The 17,331-nt window shown below is 43.5% G+C and overlaps 1 protein-coding gene across 1 annotated transcript in view; it reads left to right on the top strand.

Annotated features, from left to right (window-relative positions):
* Window positions 1-17,331, top strand: part of LOC126273015 (C-Maf-inducing protein-like) — an 879,384-nt gene that overhangs the window by 718,301 nt on the left and 143,752 nt on the right. Inside the window, exon 3 of the mRNA XM_049976389.1 lies at window positions 13,303-13,353. Within this exon, the coding sequence (XP_049832346.1) occupies window positions 13,303-13,353 (51 nt within the window). The remainder of the gene's footprint in view (window positions 1-13,302; window positions 13,354-17,331) is intronic.

Genomic DNA, 17,331 nt, shown 5'->3' with positions numbered 1-17,331 from the left:
AACTAGCGTTCTTCCCTTATCTCCCACGCATAAAACTATTAGATCTTCGATTGCTTGGAAAGGTACGTTAACGTTTACATATTAGTAGCGAAAGATAATCACCGACCCAAAACGTGTCATTACCCTCGATGCATCTCTTCAAAACGATTCTTCCAAATTGTTCAGTACACTTACTGTGGCGTGCTATGCATTTTTATTATGGAACCCGAATTTATTAAATTTTTTGTCTCCTATACCTACACTACGACGTGAAACAAATTATACCTAAGGAAATATTTTTTTAACTTTATACGGTTCAGAAGTGTCAACAATATTATCCGACACTCTCCCGTAGGACGGCACCGTAAGTAATTTCTTTTTATCACATTACTGTGCTTTCTTTCCTTTATTTTCCGTCTTGCGCACCAGCTGGTCTGTAAAAGTCTCCCTGTGACCACACGATGTCACTGCATTCATGTTCATATACATTTCTGTTTATTTGTCTTCAACGCTCAATGGTATACTTCCATCGCTACGTAATAAGCGACATTCAGATTCCCTAAGATAATGATACTATAAATTAAGTAGGGCATATCAGCTTTCTTTAACTGATGTTACACGAGAAACTTTGTCGGAGAGTGCGTATTCTCAACTTCTCACAAAGGTTAAGTTCTGCTCCATTGTAATTATAATATTGCTCACAGCGTACGTCATTGTAGTTCTGAAACTCTTTATATACGTTCATTCCTTGTCATATTTAATAGCATCTTGGAACAGCTCACTTCAGGCGGAAAGAGTATTATTAGTCAAATAGCAATCCAGTCGAACAATATGTTGTCTTATTGTTGATCCAGGAAGACTATCTAGACCTATTTTATCAAGCTGGACGTCCTTAAACTGGCATAATAGTACCTCTATTCATTTATGAAATTTGTAATCGATAACTTTAAACTGTTAAAAGCAAAGGAACAGACCTCGACCTACTTGCTGCGGGAACATCCTTAACTAATGGCTGTTACAGTTTGCGCCACTCTATACTATATGATTCAAATCCACAAGAACTGACATCTGTCAATGACAAACCAAAAGTTTTCAAAGTCAAATTCAAGGGTCTGCTGCTGGAATATTTCATCCATTCACTGAAGTAATACTACGAACAGATTTACTTATGTCCATTTCACACACTTCATTGCACAGAAAAGTTGAGTGCTTCACGGCCACTTGATTGTTTTATAGAAATTGCAACGAATTGAAATAAATTCAAAAGCAGAGCGAGACTTAATGTAAAGAACATACGGACTAGTTTACTCGATCCAGTTAACGTGATGTGCTATTTCAGTGATCAATAAGCTCGTTCCAGGCGAATGCCAGGATAGCTAGTAGGAGCAGTCTCCAACACCTACCCTTTTTTCCTCATTATTTGCTTTGTAAAATGAAGCAACATTATCATTCAAGACACATTAGCTTTGTAAAATGAAGCATCATTATTATTCAAGACACAATGGAATTAATGACATTGGGTGCCAGTGGTTATCGATTTAAATCAATGGACAAGTTGAATGTTTCTGCCACAGCGGAATTAGAACCCGGGACTCATACTTTCTAGACAGCTGCGCTGACCACTGCGATATGTGGACACAGTGGTCATCGAAACTGCAAGGACTACCCCTAGCACGCCTCCCGACAGACCCAAATCTCAACTTACCCACACCCTAGTCATGTCCCTTGCCTACTATCCCCATTAGTACCGGCATTTTGCCGATTCCCGTAAGAGTTCGACTGGGGCGCACTGAATTGATCATTGGCGATCCTCGCCTTAATTATACGTGTGGCGTTTTCTTCCAGGCATGTCCGAAACAACAGATATAACATTATTATTATTCCAGAATGAGATTTTCACTCTGCAGTGGAGTGTGCGCTGATATGAAACTTCCTGGCAGATTAAAACTGTGTGCCCGACCGAGACTCGAACTCGGGACCTTTGCCTGTCGCGGGCAAGTGCTCCACCATCTGAGCTACCGAAGCACGACTCACGCCCGATACTCACAGCTTTACTTCTGCCAGTATCTCGTCTCCTACCTTCCAAACTTTACAGAAGCTCTCCTGCGAACCTTGCAGAACTAGCACCCCTGAAAGAAAGGATATTGCGGAGACATGGCTTAGCCACAGCCTGAGGGATGTTTCCAGAATGAGATTTTCACTCTGCAGGGGAGTGTGCGCTGATATGAAACTTTATTATTATTATTATTATTATTATTATTGTTCTTGTTATTTTGGCATTTCTTACTTCAGTAGCCTGTTATTCTGCTCTTTTTCATTTGCCAATTTCTGATACTCTGTGATAAAATGTCATTGATACAGACATACAAGAGGAGAAAAATCAGTAAATACTCCATCAGATGTCTTGAGCCAGTTTCTACCTTCTGTGACAATGGCGTAAGCAGCAATGTTCGCTGAATAAAAACCATACTTTGGTATTCATTTGGCATCTAGTATTCGAAACACTTTTTCTCGTTCTCAGACGATGTTTATGTTCACAAGGTTTTCAGTAAGACTGTAGCTGTAAATCATGGGTCCGTCTGATGAGCAGCTGAATAAAAGGTTTCCATTTTGCCGCATACTTTTCACTTCACTTCCGTTGAAACGCCGTCAGTGGTTGAAACACCGCTCCTGTCCTGCATTTGAGATCCTGTCTTTAGTATTGATGTTGCATTTCGTCATATGCACTACTTACTACATCAGATCGGACGGAAGGTTAACTACTAATCATACCACATCAATTTTTTTTGGTCAATTAATTCCTCAAAGTGCGATATAAACACACGCACATATATATTCCTAAGACTATCGCAAGAAGATTCTACTGTTTTAATTAGATTTTTTTAATGAAATAGTTTGAATTCTACATTTTGTATCTCACTCGGGTGCAGTTATACACCATTACTACTACTGAAAATGTCTTGAATGTCTTGAAAGGAGGGTGTAAGATGAACATCAACAAAAGCAAAACGAGGATAATAGAGTATCGTCAGATTACGTCGGGCGATGCTGAGGGATTTAGGTTAGGAAACGAGACACTGAAAGTAGTAACGGAGCTTTGCTATTTGGGGAGCAAAATAACTGTTGACGGTCGAAGTAGAGAGGATATAAAATGTAGACTGGCAATGGCAAGGAAAGCGTTTCTGAAGAAGAGAAATTTGTTAACATCGAGTATAGATTTAAGTGTCGGGAAGTCATTTCTGAAAGTATTTGTATGGAGTGTAGCCATGTATGGAAGTGAAACATGGATGATAAATAGTTTGGAAAAGAAGAGAATAGAAGCTTTCGAAATGTGGTGCTACAGATGTAGATCACATAACTAATGAGGAGGTATTGAATAGAATTGGGGAGAAGAGGAGTTTGTGGCACAACTTGACAAAAAGAAGGGACTGGTTGGTAGGACATGTTTTGAGGCATCAAGGGATCACAAATTTAGCATTGAAGGGCAGCGTGGGGGGTAAAAATCGTAGAGGGAGACCAAGAGATGAATACACTAAGCAGATTCAGAAGGATGTAGGTTGCAGTAAGTACTGGGAGATGAAGAAGCTTGCACAGGATAGAGTAGCATGGAGAGCTGCATCAAACCAGTCTCAGGACTGAAGACCACAACGACAACAACGACTGAATTCTTTCATTTTTCTGCTTATGATGAAAAAGTTTCGTATGTCTCCTGTCCTCGTGGAAGCCATTTGATTTGTCACCATCCTTGTGACTTGAATGTAAATTTCGTTATTTATTTACTCATAGAGCTACCCATCGATCTAACGGAATTCATAAAGCTAGAAAAAGCCTTTGTGGTTACAAGAGGTTGAGCCATAGACCGCCACGTCTAAATCCAACTACAGTAACTAGCATACCTCAGCGACGTCATACACTGCCTGAAAAAAAATTGGTACACCCTTTGACAGGCTTCCAATTCACTTATGATTTATTGTTGCAACAGTACATATGGAGCACATGAAATCATTACATTTACGAATCAGTAGCACAAGCGGTTCTGAGGTACCAGGTATCGACCCATGCTGCAACACCCGTATTACTAGGTGGTGTAGCCTCCACAAGCGGCAATGCAGCTGCTGACTCTCGCATCCAATCGATAGTACAGATGGCGAATACTGTCCAGGGATACTTTCTGCCACGTCTGCTCGACCTGTTCACTTAGTTCTTAAGAGCTGCCAGTGGACGAGTTGCTCACGTCAGTTCTCGTTCCATCATATCCCAATAGTTTTCGACTGGAGACTGGAGAGACCGTGCTGGCCAGGGACGTTGCTGCACGTCTAGCAGAGCGCGTTGAGCTGTAGCTCGTCGCAACCCAGACCACAAGGCCTGCGGTGGGGCCAGTGTGTCTGCGAGACAGTGCTCACCAGGTCTACGTTGCACGCGCAAACGATCATCACTTGCGTGCAGGCATAATCAGCTGTCATCGCTGAAGACCACGACGCGCCATTCCATCTTCCAAGTGATCCTCCGATGGTAGATGTTGGGACGTGCACGTCGATGCCGTGGCGTGAGTGCAAGACGCGCTACAGGTGTGCGTGCCCGTACTTCTGATAACCGGTTCGCTACAGTTTGTGTTGACACGTATGGGCTCATAAGCCCTCTTATCCGAACTGTGGTACCTCTACAGTCTGCCAGTGCTGGTCTTACAGTACGACAATCCTGACGGCCATTTGTGCTGCGTCGATGTCCAGAAACTCGTCGACGGATGTGACAATGTTCATTTGATCACTGATATCAGCGGCGTTGTACAACTAACGCAGTACATCCAACTTGGGTGGCAATTCTCCGAAAGGACCATCCCGCCACTCGGAAGGCCGCATTCTAACCCGTTTCAAACTCTCCCAATTGGCTGTAGGAAGCACGAGTGCGTCTCTCCTTGGCGTGATTGCTTGCTTGCTTCCTTCTCACGTTTGTATCACACTGAGCCTTCTGGCTGTGAGCATTCCTTTTTAAAAGATGGGCACAGATAGGGCTATAGTAGCTGTGCCACTAAGCCATCTGTTGGCGGACGACGTTGCAACCATTATCAGTACAGCGACCTTACCTCAGGTGGCTTATGCCCTCATTAGATCAAAATCGACGTCGTCCGGTAGTATATTAGCTCTTAGCCAATGTCGTATGATAACGACACACATGTGGCCCAAATCGTTCTCCATAGTGATACTTGTAATTGACCTCTCACCCTCAACACAGCCAACGGTCACTGTTAAGCAAAGAGATTCTTAATAACGAACTCCTGGTCTCAGTTCGCTTGTTCAGTAAGTGCAGATTATTGCTCGATACGCATCCAACATTTCTCTGTTTCTAATGCATTCGCTAGAGGTCTGGGACGTTCTTATCCAACCCAGCAGGATATCTGTAGCTGGTTGAGGAATTCAGTCAGTTGTGAGCAACACGAACTACGTTGTGTAGTAAAAGAAAAAAAGAAAGTACTCCGTCTTCAGGCCACGAGTGACCTACCAGGACCATCCGACCGCCGTGTCATCCTCATGGAGGATCTACATCTACATCCATACTCCGCATGCCACCTGACGGTGTGTGGCGGAGGGTACCCTGAGTACCTCTATCGGTTCTCCCTTCTATTCCAGTCTCGTATTGTTCATGGAAAGGATTGTCGGGATGCTTCTGTGTGGGCTCTAATCTCTCTGATTTTATCCTCATGGTCTCTTCGCGAGATATACGTAGGAGGGAGCAATATACTGCTTGACTCCTCGGTGAAGCTATGTTCTCGAAACTTTAACAAAAGCCCGTACCGAGCTACTGAGTGTCTCTCCTGCAGAGTCTTCCACTGGAGTTTATCTATCATCTCCGTAACGCTTTCGCGATTACTAAATGATCCTGTAATGAAGCTCGCTGCTCTCCGTTGGATCTTCTCTATCTCTTCTATCAACCCTATCTGGTACGGATCCCACACGGCTGAGCAGTATTCAAGCAGTGGGCGAAGAAGCGTACTGTAACCTACTTCTTTTGTTTTCGGATTGCATTTCATTAGGATTCTTCCAATGAATCTCAGTCTGGCATCTGCTTTACCGACGATCAACTTTATATGATCATTCCATTTTAAATCACTCCTAATGCGTACTCCCAGATAATTTATGGAATTAACTGCTTCCAGTTGCTGACCTGCTATTTTGTAGCTAAATGATAAGGGATCTATCTTTCCATGTATTCACTGCACATTACACTTGTCTACATTGAGATTCAATTGCCATTCCCTGTGTTTTTTTCTCAAATTTCCACAAATCATATTACTGCTCTTAATTCCACATTTGTCCTATTGTAATCATTGTCTTCATTTGAGTCTTGGCAATGTTTACATTTACTTGATTACTGTGATAACTAATAACATTGTTGTTAATTCCAAAACTGTGTCTGTCAGTACAATATTTCTCTTGTCTCTCTGTATTTCAGAATACTAACCAAGTTAAGTAAATTTGTACAGAATATGTTAAAAGAATGCAAAATATTACATGAGATAAAATGGAGATGGCATCAACTCTACAGATACATTAAAATTATACTTCCCTGTCCCCTACTCACATAATTGAGGACAGCAGAATGCCATTCCATTCTGCAGTCAACCCTTTGAAGGCAACAGAGTAGCCATGCTTAGTGGTGTCATGGTATCGGTAGCAGTCTGCCCAGGGGCATACATGACCTTAATCCTGCTGCAAGCAGCTGGTTCCCACATGGTCTCTGATGACACAATAGGGGGAATGTGTGCCCAGATTTTGTCCCTCAAGGACAAGCATGCGGATTGGAGCGCCGTGGGATCAGCAAAACGCTCTCCCGGTCGTTATGATGGGATTCTTGACCGAAGCCGCTACTATTCGGTCGAATAACTCCTCAATTGGCATCACAAGGCTGAGTGCACCCCGAAAAAATGGCAACAGCGCATGGTGGCCTGGATGGTCACCCATTCAAGTGCCGACCACCCACGACAGCGCATCTCAGGACATTTTAATTTCCACTGTCTATACTTTTACAAAAAAAAAAATCGTAAAACTTTGTCAGCATGGCCAGGAAGGATACAGAATTCACACTCATAGCAGTGGAAGTTCGAAAACATAACGAAATAATTTTTTTTACATGTGAAATTTCATAATTTTTTCACTTACTAATGGCAGTATTTGTTACTATATGTACACTTTTCTTCATAAGTAAGAGAGATTCTTCAGTGAATTCTGCACAGCATACAAACCATACTTAAAGGTGTATGAAACTATAGAATTTTCGAAATCTATGAAATTAACTATAAAATTGGTGTTTTTCCTAAACATTAAGTTTAAAATATAACAGTTTATACGTTTTTCATAAATTAAATAATTTCTAGAGTTTCATGCACCTGTAAGTATGGTATGCAAGATGCGCAAAATTCATCGAAGAATCTCTCTAATTTATGAAGAAAAGTGTACCTATAGCAACAAATGCAGCCAGTATGAAGCGAAAAAATGATGAAATTTCACACGTAAAAAAATTTATTTTGTTATGTTTTCGAACTTCCACTGCAATGAACGTGAATTCTGAATCCTTCCTGGTCATGCTGACAAAGTTTTTATGAATTTATTTGTAAAAGTATAGAGACTGGAAATTAAAATGTTCTGTGATGCCTCTCCTGCTCCAAGTCGGCCCGTTTGACGTCCTATCCCCCTTAATAATCTCCACGTACTGCTTTTTATACGCCTTATTGGCTCGTCTCCTTGGCAAAATGGCGATTCGTCAGACCATAGCTTCTGTCTAGTTTCTGCGTAGTTTGGCCGACTGAAGAAATGCCGCAGTGAGCAATGGCATTTTGTCCCTGCCTGACTACGAGATGCCCATTGCATGTAGGTCTTCTCGCAATGTTCGCTCGGAAACTGGTTGAGATGGACCTCATTCGTGGGCACAAGCAATTTGTATTGCGTTTCAAACGGATTGTCATTGTCAGCTCGTGACGTCCGTCCCAGGTCTCTGTAGTCGTTATCTTTTTACGACCACTGTTCTCACGCCATGTTACGTGGCTGCGAGTGATTGTTCGCTTCAGATAGTCTGCGTCGACACACCAACAAACAGGATAACTTCGTTCCCGGTGCTCTAATTTGCACGTCCAAACACGATAGGTCCTCTCTGTCATTTTGTCATGCTTCCACGCACACCTACCTTACTACTACGCTGACTGCGTACAACCAACTGTCACGAACGCAACACGTTAAAGTGACACTTTGCACGTCATTCCGAAATGTCGTATTCATGATCTGTGGAACAAGGATTACTACCCTGACTTAGATCAGTCGTAATGGATCATGAAAACACCTGCTACCACTGCTACACCACTTTGTTCTGTGAACTTACTCCAAACACAGAAATTGCTCTTCGCTACCCACAACAGTGCGTTTCGAAAGTGTAAGCTCTCGCCATCATTTACTTGTCGAAGATACTACAGCATTAAAACCCTCCTATTATCTTACTCTGAAATTCCCGCGTGGTACTCCCACTGCATGCGCCATGTGTCCGTCTTGCGTATCAAAACAAATTCTTCCACCAGCTCCCCACGGAGACGATAGTTTCCTCATACTCCGCCCCAGCGTTGTGTCATTCACTCCGTCTTCAGGCCACGAGTGGCCTACCGGGAACATCCGACCGCCGTGTCACCCTTAGTGAAGCATGCGGATAGGAGGGACAGCAAACCGCTCTCCCGGTCGTTATGATGGGATTCTTGACCGAAGCCGCTACTATTCGGTCGAATAACTTCTCAAGTGGCATCACGAGGCTGAGTGCACCCCGAAAAATGGCAACAGCGCATGGTGGCCCGGATGGTCACCCATCGAAATGCCGAACACCCCCGACAGCGCTTAGCTTTGGTGATCTCACGGGAACCGGTGTATCCTCTGCGGCATGGCCGTTGCCACGTTGTGTGGTAAGAACAACAAATAATTTTTTGAATATGTTGCTTTGTCTAAAAGGAGCTACCCTATTTCATAACAAACTCACTGCTTATACGGTAAGTCGGTTCTTAAATTCAGAGACACAAAAAATTTCACCTAATGTTTGCTCAGGTTACTGCTGTTACTTACACACTCTTTTCGGAACTACGCCCACAGTAATACACACAAAAAGTGTAAACTATCCATCCAGAAACTCAGAGGGAGATGTTTACTCGTTCATACGAGGGTCAGTCAAAAAGTAATGCCTCCTTTTTTTTTTCTACGTTTAATTGTCAGGAAATTTAAATGCAATTACATAGGTTGAAAACCACAACATTGAGGATCATTTTGTCATTTTTCAATGTAATCTCCGCCCATCTCTACAGTTTTGGTCCATCTTTGAACAAGGGCATGTATCCCAGCACGGTAAAAATCACAGCTCTGCTTCCTAAGCCATTGACGCACGGATGTTTTGACGGCCTCCTCATCTTCAAAATGAATCCCACGATGAGCTTCTTTTAGTGGCCCGAACAGATGGAAGTCTGATGGTGCCAGGGCAGGGCTGTATGGGGGATGAGGCAAAACTTCCCATCAAATTCTGACAATCTCGTCAGAGGTGTGACGACTGGTGTGTGGTCTTGCATTGTCATGCAAAAGAAGAACATCTGCCATTGATTTTGTTGGGCGAACTCGCTGAAGACGTGCTTTAAGATTTTTGAGGGTTGTGACGTATTGAACAGAATTTATTATGCATCCCTGCTCCAAAAAATCAACCAGAATCACACCCTCTGTATCCCAGAAAACTGTTGCCATAACTTTCCCTGCCGATCGCACAGTTTTGAATTTTTTCTTCCTCGGCGAGCTTGTGTGACGTCACTCCATTGACTGCCTCTTTGATTCGGGTTCAAAAAAATGCACCCATGTTTCGTCCCCGGTCACAATTTTTTTCAGAAACTCATCTCCCTCCAAACGGAAGCGCTGCAAGTGTTGGGAGGCTATTGTTTTCCTTGCCTCTTTATTCTGATCGGTTAACATTCTTGGAACCCACCGTGCACAAACTTTTGAGTACCCCAATTGTTTAATAATCGTGATCACACTGCCTTTACTAAGAGAAATAATGCGACACACTTCATCTGCAGTCACCCGACGGTCACCACGAATGATGTCATCAACTTGCTGAATGTTGTGTGGAGTCACTGCACTCACCGGCCTGCCGCTCCGCTTTTCGTCAGTCAACGGTGTTTGCCCTTCAGCTTCCTTACAACGACGAACCCATCGTCTAACAGTGCTGACATCCACTGTCACAACACCATACACCTTCTTCAGTCTTTCATGAATGCGTATGGGCGTTTCACCTTCTGCATTCAAGAATTCAATCACACAACGCTGTCTCAAACGAACATCGATGTCGGCCATCTTACAAACTTCTGCTGTGCTGCCACCTGTTGACACAGAAAGTTACTACTGCAGTGGATTGCAGAAGAAGGTTTGAGGAATGGCGCCAAATTCAAATTTTTCACTTAACTTAATTTTTTTAAGTAGAAAAAAAATGGGAGGCATTACTTTTTGACCGACCCTCGTATTACCAGTCACATAACGCATTTTTAACTGAAGAATTAAAATGGTATGTGCGCAGCAGGGAATCAAGAGAGAAAATCATTAATTACGTGCTTGATAGTGAATCCATTAATATTATTCAATCATTGTTCTTGTAAATAATAACTCTAACTTGTAACCGGATTATTCAAATTGTCAATCGACGTAGTATAATCAGGAACAGATTTTTTTCTCAACTACTCACATTTATAATATCTCGGCCTACGCCACACCAAGAGTCTTAGAATAATTTCAGTACGGCGATACGTAAAAAATTTAATTTGGCTGTAAGTTTCGGTCCGTTCAGCGTTTCGTCAATCAGACTAGCACAGACGACCATAGTAAATGGAAAGTCAAACGCTGTATTCGCCACAACTATACCCTAAATATTGGGGAAGTTCCATCTTATGTTCAACTGTGATCAAGGCAGTATTTCATCGTGAACCTATTAAGGTTGGCCACCATAGTTCAATCAAGTCAATTAATTTTACCTAGACCAGTTCATTTACGCCAAACTGCATTGTATCCATCAATCCTCGCATATATTAAAGCCACGCACTTCAAACAATGTAACGCGCCAACACACAAGAATACCGAAATACACTCCTGGAAATTGAAATAAGAACACCGTGAATTCATTGTCCCAGGAAGGGGAAACTTTATTGACACATTCCTGGGGTCAGATACATCACATGATCACACTGACAGAACCACAGGCACCTAGACACAGGCAACAGAGCATGCACAATGTCGGCACTAGTACAGTGTATATCCACCTTTCGCAGCAATGCAGGCTGCTATTCTCTCATGGAGACGATCGTAGAGATGTAGTCCTGTGGAACGGCTTGCCATGCCATTTCCACCTGGCGCCTCAGTTGGACCAGCGTTCGTGCTGGACGTGCAGACCGCGTGAGACGACGCTTCATCCAGTCCCAAACATGCTCAATGGGGGACAGATCCGGAGATCTTGTTGGCCAGGGTAGTTGACTTACACCTTCTAGAGCACGTTGGGTGGCACGGGATACATGCGGTTCGATGACGGTTTGGATGTACCGTGCACTATTCAGTGTCGCCTCGACGATCACCAGAGGTGTACGGCCAGTGTAGGAGATCGCTCCCCACACCATGATGCCGGGTGTTGGCCCTGTGTGCCTCGGTCGTATGCAGTCCTGATTGTGGCGCTCACCTGCACGGCGCCAAACACACATATGACCATCATTGGCACCAAGGCAGAAGCGACTCTCATCGCTGAAGACGACACGTCTCCATTCGTCCCTCCATTCACGCCTGTCGCGACACCACTGGAGGCGGGCTGCACGATGTTGGGGCGTGAGCGGAAGACGGCCTAACGGTGTGCGGGACCGTAACCCAGCTTCATGGAGACGGTTGCGAATGGTCCTCGCCGATACCCCAGGAGCAACAGTGTCCCTAATTTGCTGGGAAGTGGCGGTGCGGTCCCCTACGGCACTGCGTAGGATCCTACGGTCTTGGCGTGCATCCGTGCGTCGCTGCGGTCCGGTCCCAGGTCGACGGGCACGTGCACCTTCCGCCGACCACTGGCGACAACATCGATGTACTGTGGAGACCTCAGGCCCCACGTGTTGAGCAATTCGGCGGTACGTCCACCCGGCCTCCCGCATGCCCACTATACGCCCTCGCTCAAAGTCCGTCAACTGCACATACGGTTCACGTCCACGCTGTCGCGGCATGCTACCAGTGTTAAAGACTGCGATGGAGCTCCGTATGCCACGGCAAACTGGCTGACACTGACGGCGGCGGTGCACAAATGCTGCGCAGCTAGCGCCATTCGACGGCCAACACCGCGGTTCCTGGTGTGTCCGCTGTGCCGTGCGTGTGATCATTGCTTGTACAGCCCTCTCGCAGTGTCCGGAGCAAGTATGGTGGGTCTGACACACCGGTGTCAATGTGTTCTTTTTTCCATTTCCAGGAGTGTATATTAAATTCACACAATTTTCGTCTATAAAGCAACGCTACTCGGCATCCTAATCAGTAAAAACTTCAGTAACAGCTTCAGTAACTAGTAACATGTTATGGAAAAATAAGAACAAATAATATACCTAATGTCGTTGCAAGATGTTGCAGTGTGGTGATATGCAACGGCACAGCAGAAATAGGAACTTACCTAAATACGCTGTGCCTCGTAGAGTAACTGCTCTTCAACCACCAAGGAACTCATAATACTCATATTTTGTGTTGTATTTGTCTTGTCAAAGCATTGTGAGTAATGTGATGTATGTGTACAATGTTTTGTTTGCAGAGGAAATCACAAGACTTCCATGTAGATGTAAAATAAGATACCGCTCCAATTACGAAAAAATTATTTTTAATATTGATACTTAAGTAATTTTTTCGATTGCAATCGAAATATGAAGGAAGACTGCCTTAAGACGCAGAGCGGTACACTGGAAATTTCAAGTAAATATAAATTCAACTAGACTTGACAACACGAGTAAATTCCTGCTATGTGCTCTGCTTGAGCAGTAATTCAGTTCTTTTTCTTCTGTATTTGCAACACAGCTGTATAATTGCAAAAACATAATTACAAAAGTTAAAAAATAAGTTAGTAGGCATGTAATTTTAATAGATTCCAGAAAAAAACTAAGAAAACACTGTTAAGTATAGCCATGAGTGCACGAATACTTCTACAAGAATGTGAAGATGGTAGTAGAGATATTGAAGTTATGTGGGTAGTTATGAGTCGTAATTTTGCATGTGCAGATCTTCTGAAGTTGAACACCGTAACTGAAATGCTCTTTTGTTCCAGGCGAACAACGCGTACACTCGTGACCAGTGGCTGCATTCCATACTGTGGAAGGTAAGGCACGCATGGTACTGACCAATAAATACTTGGATGATATTGTTTGGTGTGTTAGTGGCTAAAGCGCTGATGAATTATGGCTCCTTTGTTACTTCTTTTTTTAAAAAAAATAATAAAAATGAAAGAAAAGTACGCTGTGTCTGTTCCGACGTCAGTGACAATTCAAATACCTATCATTCACTTCGTCCAGAGGCCTTCGTAGCATATATCCTGTACTGATTTATTCAGTTATACTTTGCATGCGAACTAGTTACAATACTTTCCCCACAAGGTTACAGCCTTCTATTCATTGCTGTGTGTACATTTTCACTTCTGACGTAAAGTCAATTTGAACCTTTCTAGAACGGTCCAAACATCTCTGAGAAATTCTTTATCATGTTTTCCACAAATGTAGCACCCATTTTTCGTCAAGATTTATCGTATTTAATTACGCATGTGTACTGTCTGGTACTCTTTCTTTCGATATGTGCACGGCGTTAGTTATTTCATTGAAATTGATCGTCATTCTGTCGATCTCCAATACCATATTGAGCACTTCCTGTTTACATTTACAGTTTCCACAGGCTTTTACCGTCGATAATCTTCACAAGGGAAATACTTCTAATCTTACTGTCTTATTCAGCTACAAATTTTAACGATTAGACTCCTTACAAAACTTCAACATCTTTTAATGAGATTCCGCTGGCGTTAAACTGTCCAAATTAAATTATTTTAAGGCGGAATTGTAGTCTGGATTATCCATTTGAACGAAACACACAAACACTTCAAACCTCTATATAAACAAAACTGCTACTCAGATCATGCCAATACCTGATCTACGTTGTTGTCATCATATACCAGCAACACAAAAGCAAAATGTAAGTATTATTAACGTCGTCTCAGTACCCAGTGTAGCTATTTTCTTTCTGATCTATTAACCGTTTAAATTCGAAAATATAATTGCACTACTCATGAAAACTCCATATCAGTTCACTTTTAAAAATGATCTCCCTCGGTAATGATGATAATCTTTTTAGAAATCAATCTTGGGAAGTTTGAAAATCCAAGAATGATGAAAAGTGAAGTTGGCACGTAAGGTCACAGTCAATTCTTATTCGATCACGACTTCCATGTTTCTGCATAAGGTATTGGTACGTTCCGCAGTATCTGCAGTGGCATTTCTTCGCTAAGTGTAGAATATTATTCTTGTTTCGGACAGAGTGAGGTGGTGCAGTGGTTAAGAAATGGGTAATATGGGACCAAATTTCCGACTGACCACTTCGATTTAGGTTTCCCTTGATATTCTTATATTATAAGGTGAATGCCATGGTGATCACTTAAGCAGATGTAGTAGATGCGCGATCGACGCGGCGGAATGTTAACCGAAGCAGATTCTCCGCCTGGTCTGAGATTCTCTCCGCTCGGGGATTGGATGTTGTGCTGTCCTTACAGGCGTATCGTCAGAAATGACTTTCCACTTTTGAGATGACTGCATGCGCGAGTCCCGAAGGCTAACTAAAGAAAAAAACACTCTTCAACTTGAGTAGTGTATTCTAACGACAAAAAACTTGTCATGGGCCAAGTGTTTAACTGTTACCCTCACTCCGTCTTTGAATTGCCTTCTTATATTTTCAATACTGTTAATGAACAGGACGTAATTTATTGCTTACTTTCTAGAATCGGCAACATAGTAGCAGAGAGGGCTATCGGAATTACAGGTTGAAAAACGCGTCACATGCTGCCATTGTCCCCACATTTAACACACATTAGAAAGGAAATTGAGACAGGAACCCTGGGCATTTATCAGAGAAATTTTAGGATATTCTTTGGCAATGACACGTCGCAAGGAACTCTGGTACACAATGGAAACTTCAGTTTCCATTGTGCACTCATTGTCACTCTTTTGAGTGTCGGGACTTTAACTTTTCGTCGAAGAATACACAACACTCAAATCACAGAATTTTTTCATCAAAAACTAGATTGCTCAACACAATTAAAGGTTCACTTCTTCGAAACATCCCAGTTGGCTCCCGTGGCGACGCAGAGGCTTGAAATTTGGCTCAAAGGTGCCTATAACCTTCCTTTGTAACTGTGCAAATGCTTGGCGCGCTGTGACGTCACTCTCGGGCTCGGCTACGCTTCACACAGCAAGGTGTTGACGCATGACAAACAAAGGCCAGAGTTCAGAAGTTGATTTGACCTGTAAGTTGGGTTAGTGGCACACTGGCACCAAATTTCCCAGAAATTCTGCCCAACGCTACCGTGGAAGTGTGACACAACGGTACGGCCGTTTCACACCTTCTTATCCACATTCCACCCATTCTTTTGGCGCCTCTGTTTGGAGGTCATAATCACAACGCCCAGCGTTGAAATTACATGGTTTTATTATATGTGGCCATGGAAAACATTCAGTCACACCGCCCGTCAGAATCGACACGAAAAGATCTTAGGGGTGGCATAAAGGGTTTCATTGAAACTACCCCATTTCTTGCTGTCAGCAACCCCATTGAACGTGATCACACCGCTTTGGAGAGTAGTACTACCTTTTTTCTCTGGTGTACAGGGTGGAGCTACTAGGGACCAGACAAAACCATTTGACGAAGTCTGAACGTGATCTGAAAAATGGTTCAAATGGCTCTGAGCACTATGGGACTCAACTGCTGTGGTCATTAGTCCCCTAGAACTTAGAACTACTTAAACCTAACTAACCTAAGGACATCACACACATCCATGCCCGAGGCAGGATTCGAACCTGCGACCGTAGCAGTCGCACCGTGATCTGAAGCAGCAAAGAAGGCGTATGCTTGTTCAGGTCTGCTGCTAAGCGCCCTCCTGTGGCATGATCACAAAAGGGTGCGACATCAACACGTGCGTGAGTAAAACGGCATAGGGACTCTCCAAGAGTCCCAGTTGCGGCGACACCCTTGGTGCTACCTGCTCATCTTTGTTGAGCTCTTTAAAAATATACCTGTGCAGAGACAAACGGGAATAGACTCCTAGGTGCCTGCAGGCAAGCTTGCTGCTCTTGCGACTCCTAGTAGGCATCTGGGTTCACAGGGGTGTCAAGGGATTGCCTGCTTGCAGGCGCCTAGCACTGTCATCGCAGTTTTGTCTCTGTACAGGTAAAGTGTTCAGCAAAGGCGGCTCGGTGGCACCGAGGGTATTGCCTAACTGGGGGTCTTAGAGGGACTCTTCGCCATTTTAATCACGAATGTGTCAATGTTGCACCCCTCCATGATCGCGCTACAGGAGCGCGCGAAACAGGAGGGATGAAAAAGTGTAAACACCCTTTGCTGCTGCAGGTGAAGTTCAAATTTCGTTGGATGATTTTTAATGGTCCCTGGCAGTTCCACTCTATACACTAGGGTAAAATCTGCACCCTTTGAAGTGCAATGTGACTGCATTTCTATGCAATGAGTTTTCTAAAGCATGATGTACTTAGGAAAGGGTTGAATCGTCCTCAGGGAGGTCAACATTGCAAAGAACTTCGTCTCGATGCTCATCACACTGCGAATTGTCGATTTCGACCGCGAAATGTGTGGTATCAACACCCCAAGGAAGAGGTTGGTTTCACTGACACCCTTTATGCCATCCTCTAAGGTTTTTCCTTGTTGATTCTCGTTGGTGTGTCTGAAACGTTTTCTTCGGCCATCTACAAGGAAACCGCGCGAATTCAGCTTTGGGCATCACGATTCGGCCCTCCATCGCAGAAGTGTCATAAGACATGAACTTCTAAGCTCTGCCGCTTGTTTGTGTGTCGACGCCTTGCTGATTGAAACGTCTGCGAGACGGAGGATCAGGTCCCAGGGCGCCACGCGTCTGCACCATTCCAGAGGAAGGTTGTAAGCATCGCGAACTAAATTTCTAACTTCAAAGTCGCAATGGGAGATAATTACAGGGTTTCGAAAAAGTGTCCTTGTAATTGTTTCCCAGCGTGTAAACAGGTTGCATCTTTTCACATAAAGACTCAACAAATTTAGAATAAGATTGTAAACG

The sequence above is a fragment of the Schistocerca gregaria genome, chromosome 5 (assembly GCF_023897955.1).
Source record: "Schistocerca gregaria isolate iqSchGreg1 chromosome 5, iqSchGreg1.2, whole genome shotgun sequence".
NCBI classification, from domain to species: Eukaryota; Metazoa; Arthropoda; class Insecta; order Orthoptera; family Acrididae; genus Schistocerca; species Schistocerca gregaria.
Note: the sequence above shows the minus strand (reverse complement) of the source record. Positions and strands in the feature narration are given on the sequence as shown.